Here is a 14,589-nt window from a genome sequence, read left to right on the forward strand (position 1 = left end):
GGTACTTTGAGCTCTTGTTGGTCAGTCACTCTAAGGTACATTGTTGCTGCCATCATAGCTAGCAAGCTGCCTGCAGATAGCGACATTTTGGTGTCCTTTGAGAAATATTAAGAAAGAAGACAAAAGTACAAGACATTGTACGATTACTATCTTTTTAAAATTATTTGTTTCACTGTGTGATTGACCGACTTTGCCGCTAGATTTCGCGTCTTTTGGCCATACCTGGCTAGCGACTAAAAACATCATTTAGCGACTTTTTGGTTGTGAAGATAAGTGGTAAAAGCAGATCTTCCTGTTGGTCTTCCCACATTTTGCCATTTGGTACTTTGCACTCTTCTTGGTCACTCCAAGGCATTTGTCCCTGCCTTCAGCTAGTCACTTGGCTCTTTTGGAATATATTTCACTGTAATTGGCTCTCTCTCTCTTTCTCCTCAGTACAAATCAGCCTGTTCCCTTGCCATTCATCACTGACCACTCTGCTCTCCTGTCTGTCAGACATTATTGCTGCTTGCAGATAGCTTGGGGTCCTTAGAGAAAATATCAGAAGAGAAAAGTACACAATTATCTTAATTATCTTTTTTATTCAGTCAGTCCTTCAGTGAGTCCCAGTGTGTTGGCGATTAAGCAACGTTGGCATTCAATTAGCGACTTTTGGCCATACATGGCTGGCGACTCAAAAAACTAGAAAAAAAGTACAAAAAGTTGTACAATTAATATCTTTATTATCCTTAATTCCCCTGAATCCTAGAGTGTGTTGCAATTAAGCAACTTTGCTGCTAGGTTTAGCGACTCTTGTTTTGGGCATACCTGGCTAGCGACTACAAACATTATTCAGCAACTTTTTGGCTGTTAAGATTAACGTTAATAAATTAAATCCTAATACAATTTATTGTGTTGGTCTCGCCATCTTGCTATTAGGTACTTTGAATTCTTGTTGGTCTCTGCTAAGGTATCTGGCTGTTGTCTTTGCCTTCAGTTAGTCACTTGGCTCTGGAATATATTTAACTGTACTTGGCTCTCTCTTTCTCCTCAGTACAAATCAGTCTGTTCCCTTGCCATTTAGACATTTTCTTGATTGGATCATCACTGACCACTCTGCTCTCCTGTCTGTCAGACATTATTGCTGCTTGCAGATAGCTTGGGGTCCTTAGAGAAAATATCAGAAGAGAAAAGTACACAATTATCTTAATTATCTTTTTTATTCAGTCAGTCCTTCAGTGAGTCCCAGTGTGTTGGCGATTAAGCAACGTTGGCATTCAATTAGCGACTTTTGGCCATACATGGCTGGCGACTCAAAAAACTAGAAAAAAAGTACAAAAAGTTGTACAATTAATATCTTTATTATCCTTAATTCCCCTGAATCCTAGAGTGTGTTGCAATTAAGCAACTTTGCTGCTAGGTTTAGCGACTCTTGTTTTGGGCATACCTGGCTAGCGACTACAAACATTATTCAGCAACTTTTTGGCTGTTAAGATTAACGTTAATAAATTAAATCCTAATACAATTTATTGTGTTGGTCTCGCCATCTTGCTATTAGGTACTTTGAATTCTTGTTGGTCTCTGCTAAGGTATCTGGCTGTTGTCTTTGCCTTCAGTTAGTCACTTGGCTCTGGAATATATTTAACTGTACTTGGCTCTCTCTTTCTCCTCAGTACAAATCAGTCTGTTCCCTTGCCATTTAGACATTTTCTTGATTGGATCATCACTGACCACTCTGCTCTCCTGCTGTCTATCAGACATTGTTGCTCCCATCATAGCTAGCAAGCTGCCTTGGTGTCCTTTGTGAAAATATTTAGATAGAAGACTAAAGTGCACAAAGGTGTACAATTATTATCTTTTCAAAATATTTGTTTCACTGTCAGTGTGATTGACCGACTTTGCCGCTAGATTTCGCGTCTTTTGGCCATACCTGGCTAGCGACTGAAAACATCATTTAGCAACTTTTTGGTTGTGAAGATAAGAGGTAAAAGCAGATCTGCCTGTTGGTCTTTCCACATTTTGCCATTTGGTACTTTGCACTCTTGTTGGTCACTCCAAGGCATTTGTCCCTGCCTTCAGCTAGTCACTTGGCTCTTTTGGAATATATTTCACTGTAATTGGCTCTCTCTCTCTTTCTCCTCAGTACAAATCAGTCTGTTCCCTTGCCATTTAGACATTTTCTTGATTCGATCATCACTGACCACTCTGCTCTCCTGCTGTCTATCAGACGAATCAGTTGATTCTCTGCTCTCAATTGTCTATGCTAGTAAGCTGTTATTCTCTGCTTTGGAGTGTTGATGCTGGGTTGCTAGTTTTCTAAATCACCTCACACACTTGAAGGAAGCAGCACCGATCATAAACACACAAACAAACTCACACACACACACACACACACACACACACACACACACACACACACACACACACACACACACACACACATAGTTGGTTTATCTGTTGTGATAGGCAAAGAGCCAATGTGCAAAGAAAGAAGGGAAATATGGATCATAAACGTTTAAGTGGAGGAGCTAGAAAAAAAATTCAGCAAGAAAAGAAAAAAAAGGAATCAGTTTTACTTGAGAGTGTTCCAAATATCTCCAGCTTCTTCAGTACAAAGACATCTGCTGAAAGCAATTCTATAAATGCTACTGCAAATTCAGCTAAGGTTAGCAATGCACCTGAGCTAGCATGTAGCTCCCAAGATCCTGAGACCACTACAAGTGTAGACACTGAACCAAATGCTTCTGATGCTTATGATTCAACCAATTCAGCAGTAGCCAGTTGTTAAAGTAGCTGTGTGAAACCTGTGCTTGTCAGTGTCTGTGTGGTATACCTAATAGTGTGTGTGCAGTATGTGCACTCTTCTGTACAGTACAGTGTGCATGTCTGTTCACAGTATACAGTATTTCTTGCATAGTGCGTGCGTGTGTGTGCGCCCACACGCGCGGGGGGTTGAGGGGCCAAGACCATGTCAGGCCCAGGGGGCCAAAATTTCTTAATCCGCCCCTGTTCACTGTGCAACCTACTAATAAAAGTCTCAATCAATCAATAAGTAACTGAGTTAGTAACTGAGTTACTGTTGAAATAAAGTAACTAGTAACTGTAACTAGTTACTGGTTTTCAGTAACTAACCCAACACTGGCCATAACTACTATATAAATTGTCAGCCCTGCTTCAGATCATGCGGAAAAGACGCATTGATGTGTGATTGGTCGGCCCACGCTGCGCTGTCCAATGGCGCTTGAGTCCGTGAAACCGGTAAGCCATCCACGCAGCTGCGAGCCATTCACGTTGCGCACGTGGACCGGGTGGAGGCGACCACGCCACACCCAGCAGACGCAGGCCCAGCCCTCACGCGGAAGGAACAGATTGTGCAACAGCTGAAGAAGCGGAGCTTCACTAGTTGCTCCCTCCGTGTGCCTTATCCACTGCACCACCATGCCGGGGAGTGAGCGCACTCAGCCGCCCTTCCGCGCCGGGGAATTAGTGGAGGGTGTTCGAATGTGAAGTGGATGTTTTTTCCCGTAGTTGTCGCAACTTTTTTCGGGAGGAATGAGAGGTGCGTGTGTGGCTCTTAAAATGGGATTGTTTTTGCACAACGCGGCGCCTGTCACCCCCACGGCCGCCACCGCGGAAAGGGTAAGCTGCCGTAAACACGTCGGTCTTTGACAGGGATGCTAGCATGCTAGCTGAGAGTTACCTGGCTAACTTACTGTTAGCATGCTGGCGATATAAACATTCACTCCTTCGTCAGACGTAAAGATAGCTGGACACATAATGTATAATGTTGTTAATGTTAGGATAGCTTTAAGAGACACTGTCCTGTCGAAAAGAAGAATGTACGCTCTCTAGTAGCGCTAGCTAACTCACCTAGCATCGGAGGACTCAGGGCCTTGCTATGGTGTTGTTTTGTTGCTTTTTGCCTCAGGAAAGTCGATGTAACTTTATTTTTGAGTGTCTACGTATACACGTGTTGATGCAGAAGTCGTTTACCTTCCCCTAAGGTTTTTTTTTTTTTACACGTGCTTGTCAATATTGTGCACTCTTATTTTAGTCCATGCAAATGTTTGTTGTGTAACATTAAAAATGTGACTTATGATTTCAAAGCAAGTTCTCCACCAATTTGGATGTACAAAAATCTAAATAGCAATTGTGTAATAATATGATGAGGCGATTATACAAGCGGCCCCCTGTAGCTGTAGACAGCCATAACTACTATGGCCACTTCTGAGACACGTGTGATTTAGGGCTATATAAATAAACATTGATTGATTAATTGATTGATTCTACACTAAGCCGGTTAAGGTTATCCAGGGTAAATCCCACCTAACCATATCCTTGTCCACATACACACAATGGTCGTTTAAGACCCCCTCTGTCCGCTGGCGTTGCCGACCTAGTACGCAGTCCTATCCATCCATCCATCCATTTTCTACCGCTTATTCCCTTCGGGGTCGCGGGGGGCGCTGGAGCCTATCTCAGCTACAATCGGGCGGAAGGCGGGATACACCCTGGACAAGTCACCACCTCATCGCAGGGCCAACACAGATAGAGTCACCTCCAATGTTGCTTTGTGTGCAAGTTCTTAAATTGAACTTATCTGAACAATATCCAGTGTTGTGGTATTTCAATGAACTGGAATCCAGTGTGCTCTGGGGTCATATTGTAGTGAATCACACCTGAGCCATCATACATTAATCAAATCTTATAATGGCGTTAATGATTGGATAGCTTTAAGAGACACTGTCCTGTCGAAAAGAAGAATGTACGCTCTCTAGTAGCGTGAGCTAACTCACCTAGCATAGGAAGCCTCGAGGACTCAGGGCCTTGCTATGGTGTTGTTTTGTTGCTTTTTGCCTCAGGAAAGTCGATGTAACTTTATTTTTGAGTGTCCACGTATATACGAATGACGCAGAAGTCGTTTACCTTCCCCGAAGGTTTTGATTTTTTTAGACGTGCTTGTCAATATTGTGCACTCCTATTTTAGTCCATGCAAATGTTTGTTGTGTAACATTAAAAATGTGACTTATGATTTCAAAGCAAGTTCTCCACCAATTTGGATGTACAAAAATCTAAATAGGCAAATGCATGGTAATTGTGTAATAATATGATGAGGCGATTATACAAGCGGCCCCCTGTAGACAGCCATAACTACTATGGCCCTTTCTACACTAAGCCGGTTAAGGTTATCCAGGGTAAATCCCACCTAACCTTATCCTTGTCCACATACACACAATGGTCATTTAAGACCCCCTCCGTCCGCCGGCGTTGCCGACCTAGTACGCAGTCCTAGTCACCTCCAGTGTTGCTTTGTGTGCAAGTTCTTAAATTGAACTTGTCTGAACAATATCCAGTGTTGTGGTATTTCAATGGCCTCAGGAAAGTCGCATTAACTTTTATTTTTGAGTGTACACGCATAGATGTGTTGATGCAGAAGTTGTGTACATTCCCTAAAAGTTTTTGTTTTTTTAGACGTGCTTGTGAACTCCTATTTTAGTCTATGCAGATGTGTGTTGTATAACATTAAACATGCGCTGTGAATATTACATCATTCTTAATGCCCAATGTTGTCTAAATCACCTATTTTCAACCTTTTTTTAGCCAAGGCACATTTTTTTCATTGAAAAAATCCAGAGGCACAACACCAGCAGAAATCATTAAAAAAATGTAACTCAGTAGTCTATATTGACAATGAAAAGTATCCATATTTGTTTATTATCATGTGCACACACAGCCAAATTAGGATATCCTGCAAGTTGTCTTGTCGTGCACATGTTTTATTGGTTCATGAGTTTTAGTGGTAGTCATGAAACACAGCTCAGGCCGCCTTCCATGGTCCTTGACAGATTTGACATTATCTGTTTACGGTATGTGACACAATATCATATGTATTTTATCGGTCTATCAGCCTCATTACTATAATTAGTTACCACCATCATAGATGATCATCAACTTTTACTAGCTTTCTTGTGTCCGTCATTCCGCCCCTTATTAAAAATGGATCTTCCAGAGGCACATCTACTGATCGGGAAACATAATCGTGAGGGTGTTGTGTTCCATATTGCTATTTAACAGGCAGATTGTAGAAAACCCAAAACCAGTTAAATTGGCACGTAAATAAAAACAGAAAACAATGATTTGCAAATTCTTTTTTCAACTTATATTCAATTGAATAGACTGCAAAGACAAGATATTTAATGTTCAAACTGAGAAACTTAAATTTTTTTTGCAAATAATCATTGACTTAGAATTTAATGGCAGCAACACATTGCAAAAAAGTTGGCAAAGGGGCATTTTTACCACTGTGTTACATGGCCTTTCACAGTCTAAATGTTACAACTTCATGTCAGCATAATGGAATGTATCGGTCAAGTTAGCACTCGAGTTCTGCTAAAAAAACTGTTTTTATTGAAGTTCTCTTCATAATGTGAAATATATCTTTTTTTTGGCAAATTTTAACCTTTCTTTGTTGGCCTTGACTTGTCATCAGAAGAGTTTGAAGTTCTCCAAAATGTTAGTAATCCTTATTGTCCACAGTCCAAGTCAAGTGTTTGTGGGCATCCACAGGCAAAAGGACAACAGTTATTTTTGTTCATCACCTGTTGTATCACGTGCAGTATCCATATTTGTTTATCATCATGTGCACACACAGCCAAATTAGGATATCCTGCAAGTTGTCTTGTCGTGCACAAGTTTTATCGGTTAGTGAGTGTGAATTTATCGTCCTTTTCAGTGGTAGTCATGAAACAGCTCAGCCGTAAACCAATTTGACATTATTTGTTTACAGTACGTGACACAATATCATCTATATTTTATCAGCCTCATTACTATAATTAGTCAGCACCGTCATAGATGATCATCAACTTTTACTAGCTTTCTTGTGTCCGTCATTCCGCCACTTATTAAAAATGGATCTTCCAAAGGCACATCTACTTTTCGGAAAACATACATGTTGAGGGTGTTGTGGTCCATATTGCTGTTTAACAGGAAACCCAAAACCAGTGAAGTTGGCACATTGTGTAATCCGTAAATAATAACAGAATACAGTGATTTGCAAATCCTTTTCAACTTATATTCAATTGAATAAACTGCAAAGACAAGATACTTAATGTTCGAACTGAGAAACTGAATTTTTTTTTGCAAATAATCATCAACTTAGAATTTAATGGCAGAAACACATTGAAAAAAGTTGGCACAGGGGCCTTTTTACCACTTTGTTACATGGCCTTTCCTTTTTAACAACACTCAGTAAACGTTTGGGAACTGAGGAGACCAATTTTTGAAGCTTTTCAGTTGAATTTTTTTCCCATTCTTGCTTAATGTACAGCTTAAGTTGTTCAACAGTCCGGGGTCTCCGTTGTGGTATTTACCGCTTCATAATGCGCCACACATTTTCCATGGCAAACAGGTCTGGACTACAGGCAGGCCAGTCTAGTACCTGCACTCTTACTATGAAGCCGTGCAGTTGTAACACGTGGCTTGGCATTGTCTTGCTGAAATAAGCAGGGGCATCCATGATAACGTTGCTTGGATTGCAACATATGTTGCTCCAAAACCTGTATGAACCTTTCAGCATTAATGGTGCCTTCACAGATGTGTAAGTTATCCAATTATCCAAATATGTTGGCCTGTTCTTTCACCTTCGTCATTATCTTTCTCTGTATGCTCTACTTACCCTATATAAAACTCTTTTTGAACCACATCTAAACTACTGTAATGTCATCTGGTGTAACACCTTCCCTACCTACCTTCACAAATTACAATCCATGCAAAAGAAAATCATACGGGCCCTGTCATGGTCCAAGTTTAATGCCCCCACTTGACATCTATTTCATAATTATCATCTTTTAAGACTGACAGAGTTCAATATTTATCAAAATGCTTGTTTAACCTATGAAGTCATCCACAGGCTGAATCTTAGGCTCTGTAGCTTGGTTCCTATCTACCATCCCCAGCATGCCCACAACACTCGTAACTTAGATCTGATATCAGGTAAACATCGTCTACTGGCTTGTACCGATCGAAGTGTTATATGCAGGGGACCTAAGATTTGGAACCGGCTTAATGAGAGCCTCAAGATGCTCTATCCATTCTCCAACTTCAAAAAGAAACTGAAAACTTACCTATTAACCACCTATCTCTAATGCCTCATGTGGGGTTGACTACTGTTGGGTTTTGCATGGTCGAATGAATGTATGTGTGTATGTGTATGCGTGCTTTAGTATTATTATCTTGTGTTTTTCATATAGTGTTGTTGTTGTTTTTTTGTTGTTGTGCTTGCTACCATTTTTCATCATTCTATGTATATACTGTCCTCTGGACCCCCTATCAAATGCTTCTTCTAGCTTATTTGGGGGACCTTTTCACTTACCAATATCTTTAAATGATATTCACTACTATTGTAATTGTTCTATGGTATTGTGAATAAACTTGAAACTTGAACTTGAACTTTAACTAAGTTACCCATGCCTTGGGCACTAATACACCCCCATACCATCACAGATGCTGGCTTTTCAACTTTGCGCCTATAACAATCCGGATAGTTCTTTTCCTCTTTGGTCCAGAGGACACGTCGTCCACAGTTTCCAAAAACAATTTGAAATGTGGACTCGTCAGACCACAGAACACTTTTACACTTTGCATCAGTCCATCTTAGATGAGCTCAGGCCCAGCGGCGGCATTTCTGGTTGTTGTTGATAAATGGCTTTCGCTTTGCATAGTAGAGTTTTAACTTGCACTTACAGATGTGACGACAAACTGTAGTTACTGACAGTGGTTTTCTGAAGTGTTCCTGAGCCCACGTGGTGATATCCTTTACACACTGTTGTCGCTTTTTGATGCAGTACTGCCTGAGGGATCGAAGGTACGTAATATCATCGCTTACGTGCAGTTATTTCTCCAGATTCTCTGACCCTTTTGATGATGTTACGGACCGTAGATGGTGAAATCCCTAAATTCCTTGCAATGGCTCGTTGAGAAATGTTGTTCTTAAACTGTTTGACAATTTGCTCAAGCATTTGTTCACAAAGTGGTGACCCTCACACCATCCTTGTTTGTGAATGACTGAACATTTCTTGGAAGCTGCTTTTATACCCAATCATGGCACACACCTGTTCCCAATTAGCCTGTTCACCTGTGGGATGTTCCAAATAAGTGTTTGATGAGCATTCCTCAACTTTCTCAGTCTTTTTTGCCACTTGTGCCTGCTTTTTTGAAACATGTTGCAGGCATCAAATTCCAAATGAGCTAATATTTGCAATATCTTGTCTTTGCAGTCTATTCAATTGAATATAGGTTGCAAAGGATTTGCAAATCATTGTATTCTGTTTTTATTTACCATTTGCACAACATGCTAACTTCACTGGTTTTGGGGTTTGTGCAACATATCACCTTTATAAGTCTTATAGCTGTCTTTTGTTTCTTCACTCAGCTTTTCATGCAAAGTGTTTTATATCTGCCTATCGTTATTTTGTTATATTTTTTATGACTTATTAAAAATAAGGACAAAGGGAAACATGTATTTATTGTACACATTTTTATTTCAAATGTAACTTTCCTCTGATTGTAATCCACTCAGCTATCAAGGCAGAAAGGAAATGTCAACACACAAACAAAATTCTAAAATCACTTTAAAGACTTAACAATAACCTCTTAAACCTAAAATGCAAACATAAGGGATATGTAAGAAACGCATAATAAAGTGTAACGAAAAAGTACATAGTGTGAAAATGAAAACAGAGAGAAACCTGAGAAGAAATATTTTTTGCAGGTTTAGTTCCAGGAAGGTACGGCTATGCAACATTTAGTTTGGTCTGTTGTTCTTATTTAAGTATGGAAATGAATTTGTTATGCTGTAATTATTTAACTATTATTGGACCACATTGCTATTATTTTAAAGTAGCACATTTGTTATTTATTTTATTTTTACAGCCCTGCCCTTTAGTTCCTACCTGTTGTTTCCGTATACCCGAATAGAGAACGGACAAGGGTTGAAAAGAGGTAAACTCGGCGGAGGACTACGGTCATTTTGGAAAAAATCATGTAACAAACCAACAGCGAGATGGTGCAACCAAACTTGATACTGTTGGCTGTTCCGGTGTCCCTCCCAATGCTCAGTGATTACCTCCCTGTTTTGTCAGATTACCAGAGCGCGATTGCCTTTGTTCAGTCGACCAACCTTGCTTTGTAACTTCCGTTTTTTACAGACCAAAAATATGTATATTTATCCAACGTTTTATCAAGCCCTCTGATTGATAAACACCTGATTCCAGGTGGGGTTTTTTTCAGTAGGTTTTCATGGTGAGTCTATTCTATTGGCTGTACAGTGTTAAAACCATCAGGCTAAAACATGAATTATGCTCCTGCAAAGTCACTGTGCTGATCTGCTCGTTTAAGCCCTTTGTCTGGTTTGAGTGTGTGACGTGTAATTCTTTGCTAAAAACACCAGGGGCGGTGTGTTATTAAAAGTTAAGTCAGTAAGCAGCCACGGCACTCGCGGACAGTTTTATTGAAGCTGGATCTAATCCATGTGTGTTAGGATTTACCATCTAAAGATACAGTAAAGGCCAAAAGGACTCACCTTCTAATTCAATGGGTTTTCTTTATTTTCATGACTATTTACATTGTTGATTGTCACTGAAGGCATCAAAACTATGAATGAACACGTGGAGTTATGTATGTTACAAAAAAAGGTGAAATAACTGAAAACATGTTTTATATTGTAGTTTCTTCGAAATAGCCACCCTTGGCTCTGATTACTCCTTTGCACACTCTTGGCATTCTCTCGATGAGCTTCAAGAGGCAGTCACCTGAAATGGTTTTCACTTCACAGGTGTCATAGTTTTGATACCTTAAGTCAGTGGTCCCCAACCACTGGGCCGCGGCCCGGTACCGTTCCGTGGATCGATTGGTACCGGGCCGCACAAGAAATAAAAATAAATATATATATTTTTTATTTTTTATTATCTTATTATTTTTGCCAAAGAACCCTATTGTGAAATAAGCACCAAGTGATATTAATGCCTCTGGCTACATTTTACTGTCAAGCTTGTTTTAACGCTTGTAGTGCTGTCAAGCGATACGTTGTTTAAATCACATTATTCACACGTTTGTACTTAGATTATTCACAGGTTATTACTTGCTTGCACGATTTAAATTCATTTTAAAACAGACACCAATATTTTGACATAAGCAATAAACTGTCGTTTTTTTCTAAATGCTCATCATTTACTGTAGTTGTTCAAAACTTGGTAACAATTGAATCTAAAGTCCAGTCAGTGTGTGTGTTTGAAGAAACATTTGCCAGCGAGCCCTCCAGTCAGAATCTGCTGACATATGTATTGACCTAATCACTGACCGTATAACAACCCTTTTCTGGTAACCATCCACTAGAGGAAAGTAGCATGCACGGTCAAAAGAAGTCGTGTGATTAATCTGCAATTACACGTGATAAATACAATATTTTGTGATTTAATAACATACGTCAGTGTTACCTTTTTAACTTTGACAGCTTAATTAGGTAACTGAACGATATTTACAGATAGTTTCAGGAAACATTAGGTACACATGATGAGATCTATTACAACAGCTGTATTCTGATACTTTGCAAAGATGATAATTTTTAGTCTTATACGGATTAGGGATGTATCGATATCAAAATCTGAAGATACGATAACATAGTATCAAGGCCACTGTTCGATATTATTGTTGTATTTGTCCAAAAATAAATAGTGCCCTAGTGCAGTGGTCCCCAACCACCGGTCCGTGGATCGATTGCCGCACAAGAAAAAAATGAAAATAACTTTTATTTTTTATTTTTTATTAAATCAACATAAAAAACACAAGTTACACTTACAATTAGTGCACCAACCCAAAAAACCTCCCTCCCCCATTCACACTCATTCGCACAAAAGGGTTGTTTCTTTCTGTTAGTAATATTTCTGGTTCCTACGTTATATATCAATATAGATCAATACAGTCTGCAGTCCGTACGCACACATGATTGTATTTTTTTATGACAAAAAAAACAAAAAAAAGCCATCATTGAGGGGTCTGCTGTTTCCTCGCTTCCCTGCTCTCTTAAGTTTTTTGTAGATCATAAATCATGCCTCTCACCTGGAAAGTAGATGGCTGAGACTATAATCTGACAAGTTTGACCGCCATTTAGGACCTGGAACTGTCGAACGACACGAAAAGCGTTTGTTCCCCCCCACCCCACACACCGTATTTTTGCAAGGATTATGGGACATTTTTCATGTAAATGGGAATATATGAACATCCCAGCAGTCGGCATCCTAATGGCAGCATACTTTGTACAGTAAGTGATGTTTTATCATGTTTGGTGGCTCTCAAAGTCTGCAGTCAGCAGAAGAAATTAGTGATGGAAAAGAAAAAAACCAAACGCCGTGATGCGTTTTTTAAATGATTGCACCGCATATTCTTAAGATGGTCAAAACACTTTAATATTAAATGTTATAAATGTGCCCTTTAATACATTACATATATACCGTAGTTTCCGGACTATAAGACGCTACTTTTTCCCCTCGTTCTGGTCCCTGCGGCTTATACAAGGGTGCGGCTTATTTACGGCCTGTTCTTCTCCGACACCGACGAAGAGGATTTCGGTGGTTTTAGTACGCAGGAGGAAGACGATAACACAATGATTAAAGACTGACTTTTCATATACCGGTAGGCTGGTTATTTTGATAACGTACAGGCGAGCACTTTGTATTACTTTGCACCGTTGTATTATTTGTACTCTGCACGAATGCTGTTCGCCATGTCAAAGATGTGAAAGTTTGATTGAATGATTGAAAGATTTATTGTTAATAAATGGGACGCTTTGCGTTTCCAAACAGTCATCTCTGTCCCGACAATCCCCTCCGTGGTAGCAGGAACCCCTATATACTACGGTAATTACACATCAAAACCCTGCGGCTTATAGTCGGGTACGGCTTATATAAGGAGCAATCTGTATTTTCCCCTAAATTTTGCTGGTGCGGCTTATAGTCCGGAAATTACAGTACTTACATCATGTATACTGTATAAAACCATAATGGAGGTGTTTGGATGTTTTTTTTAAGGGCTCTATTGACAAAATTAAACAACTTCCACAGGTTCTGTTGTAAGCGGACTTTTGATCGAATCCTTTTAATATTTAGAATGCATTTTTAAAAAAAAAATCAATTCGTCATGCCTTTTATAATTGTAAACGATCATAGACAAAATTACAAAAAAAAAGGGCAGTTCCCCTTGAAGTTGAAAATAACCTTGACTATAAAAGCACCTTTTATACAGCATAATAAATGAAAGCTTTAACTAAGTGGGTCCACTATGAATGTGTAATCAAGTCAGGGATTACCTAACTTGATCCACTTTCATTAAGCAACAGTATTCGATGGCAGGGACTTTGGTACTGTCCTTGTTGTCTCCTCGTTTTCAACAGCCTGTAATTTGGAGGGTTTACAGAGTTTAATAATACAGCGAGTACACTGTTGCCTGACGGATGATGGATGGTGGAATCCAGTTTGTCCAGATACATCTCTCCTACATTTCGTCACAGTTTAAGTGTTACACCACAAATACTTTATCAGGCATATGTACAGTATTATATAAGCACGAACACAATAAGGCAATTTGTGTGCATTGTTCAGTAGATCTGGGGATCGGTGCTTCGAGCTGGAATAATTAATGTTACTGTAGCCAATAAAGAATTGTCATTTACTAACAATGTAATTATAACTCACACTGTTCAAAATGTTACTGTTGACTAGGGCTGATCGATTATAAAAATAGTTGGCGATTAATTTAGTCATCGATTCCTTGGATCTATGCTATACGCATGCGCAAAGGCAATTTTTTTAATTTACTTTTTTTTTAAAAAATGTATACACCTTTATGTATAAACTGCAACATGTACAAACAGCTGAGAAACAATAATCAAAATAAGTATGTCGCCAGTATGCTGTTTTTTTCAATAAAATACTGGAAAGGATAGAAATGTAGTTTCTCTTTTATCCGATTATTAATCGAAGTAATAATCGACAGATTAATCGATTATCAAATTAATCGTTAGTTGCAGCCCTAATGTTGACCTTGCATTTTCCTAAAAAAAATAGTGCTGTAAACCAGGTATGTCCAAAGTGCAGTCAAGGGGGCATTTTCTTACAACAAGGCCAATAATGAGATATTGTACATTGTGTATTAACTGGCATTTAGCTTTTTCTGATGCAATACATATGAAGAGGTGTGTGTAACAAGACTACATTGTATTCCTATACTACTTTAAAATGTACACTCAACATACGAGTATCTTTGAAGGTGAACAGCACGTTTTTTTGTGGAATTTTGCCAATTGTTCGCAATCATCATGAAAGACATTACTGTTATGTTTTTTATTCATTCTAACTATGCATGGGCGATATTGCCTACAAATAAAATCTCAGATTAAAAAAATTAAATTCGATTTTCAATTGTTTCAGATTTTTTCCCCAATTTTTTAAAGAAATTAATATAAGATTAAGATTAAGATTAAAGTACCAATGATTGTCACACACACACTAGATGTGGTGAAATTTGTCCTCTGCATTTGACCCATCCCCTTGGGGAGCA

The 14,589-nt window shown here is 39.0% G+C and overlaps 1 protein-coding gene across 1 annotated transcript in view; it reads left to right on the plus strand.

Moving 5' to 3' along the window:
* Positions 1–3,270: 3,270 nt before the first annotated feature.
* Positions 3,271–14,589, plus strand: part of wbp1lb (WW domain binding protein 1-like b) — a 34,456-nt gene continuing 23,137 nt past the window's right edge. Inside the window, exon 1 of the mRNA XM_062032443.1 lies at positions 3,271–3,618. Within this exon, the coding sequence (XP_061888427.1) occupies positions 3,532–3,618 (87 nt within the window). The 5' untranslated portion in view covers positions 3,271–3,531. The remainder of the gene's footprint in view (positions 3,619–14,589) is intronic.

Source organism: Entelurus aequoreus, linkage group LG22 (genome assembly GCF_033978785.1).
Source record: "Entelurus aequoreus isolate RoL-2023_Sb linkage group LG22, RoL_Eaeq_v1.1, whole genome shotgun sequence".
Taxonomy (NCBI): Eukaryota; Metazoa; Chordata; class Actinopteri; order Syngnathiformes; family Syngnathidae; genus Entelurus; species Entelurus aequoreus.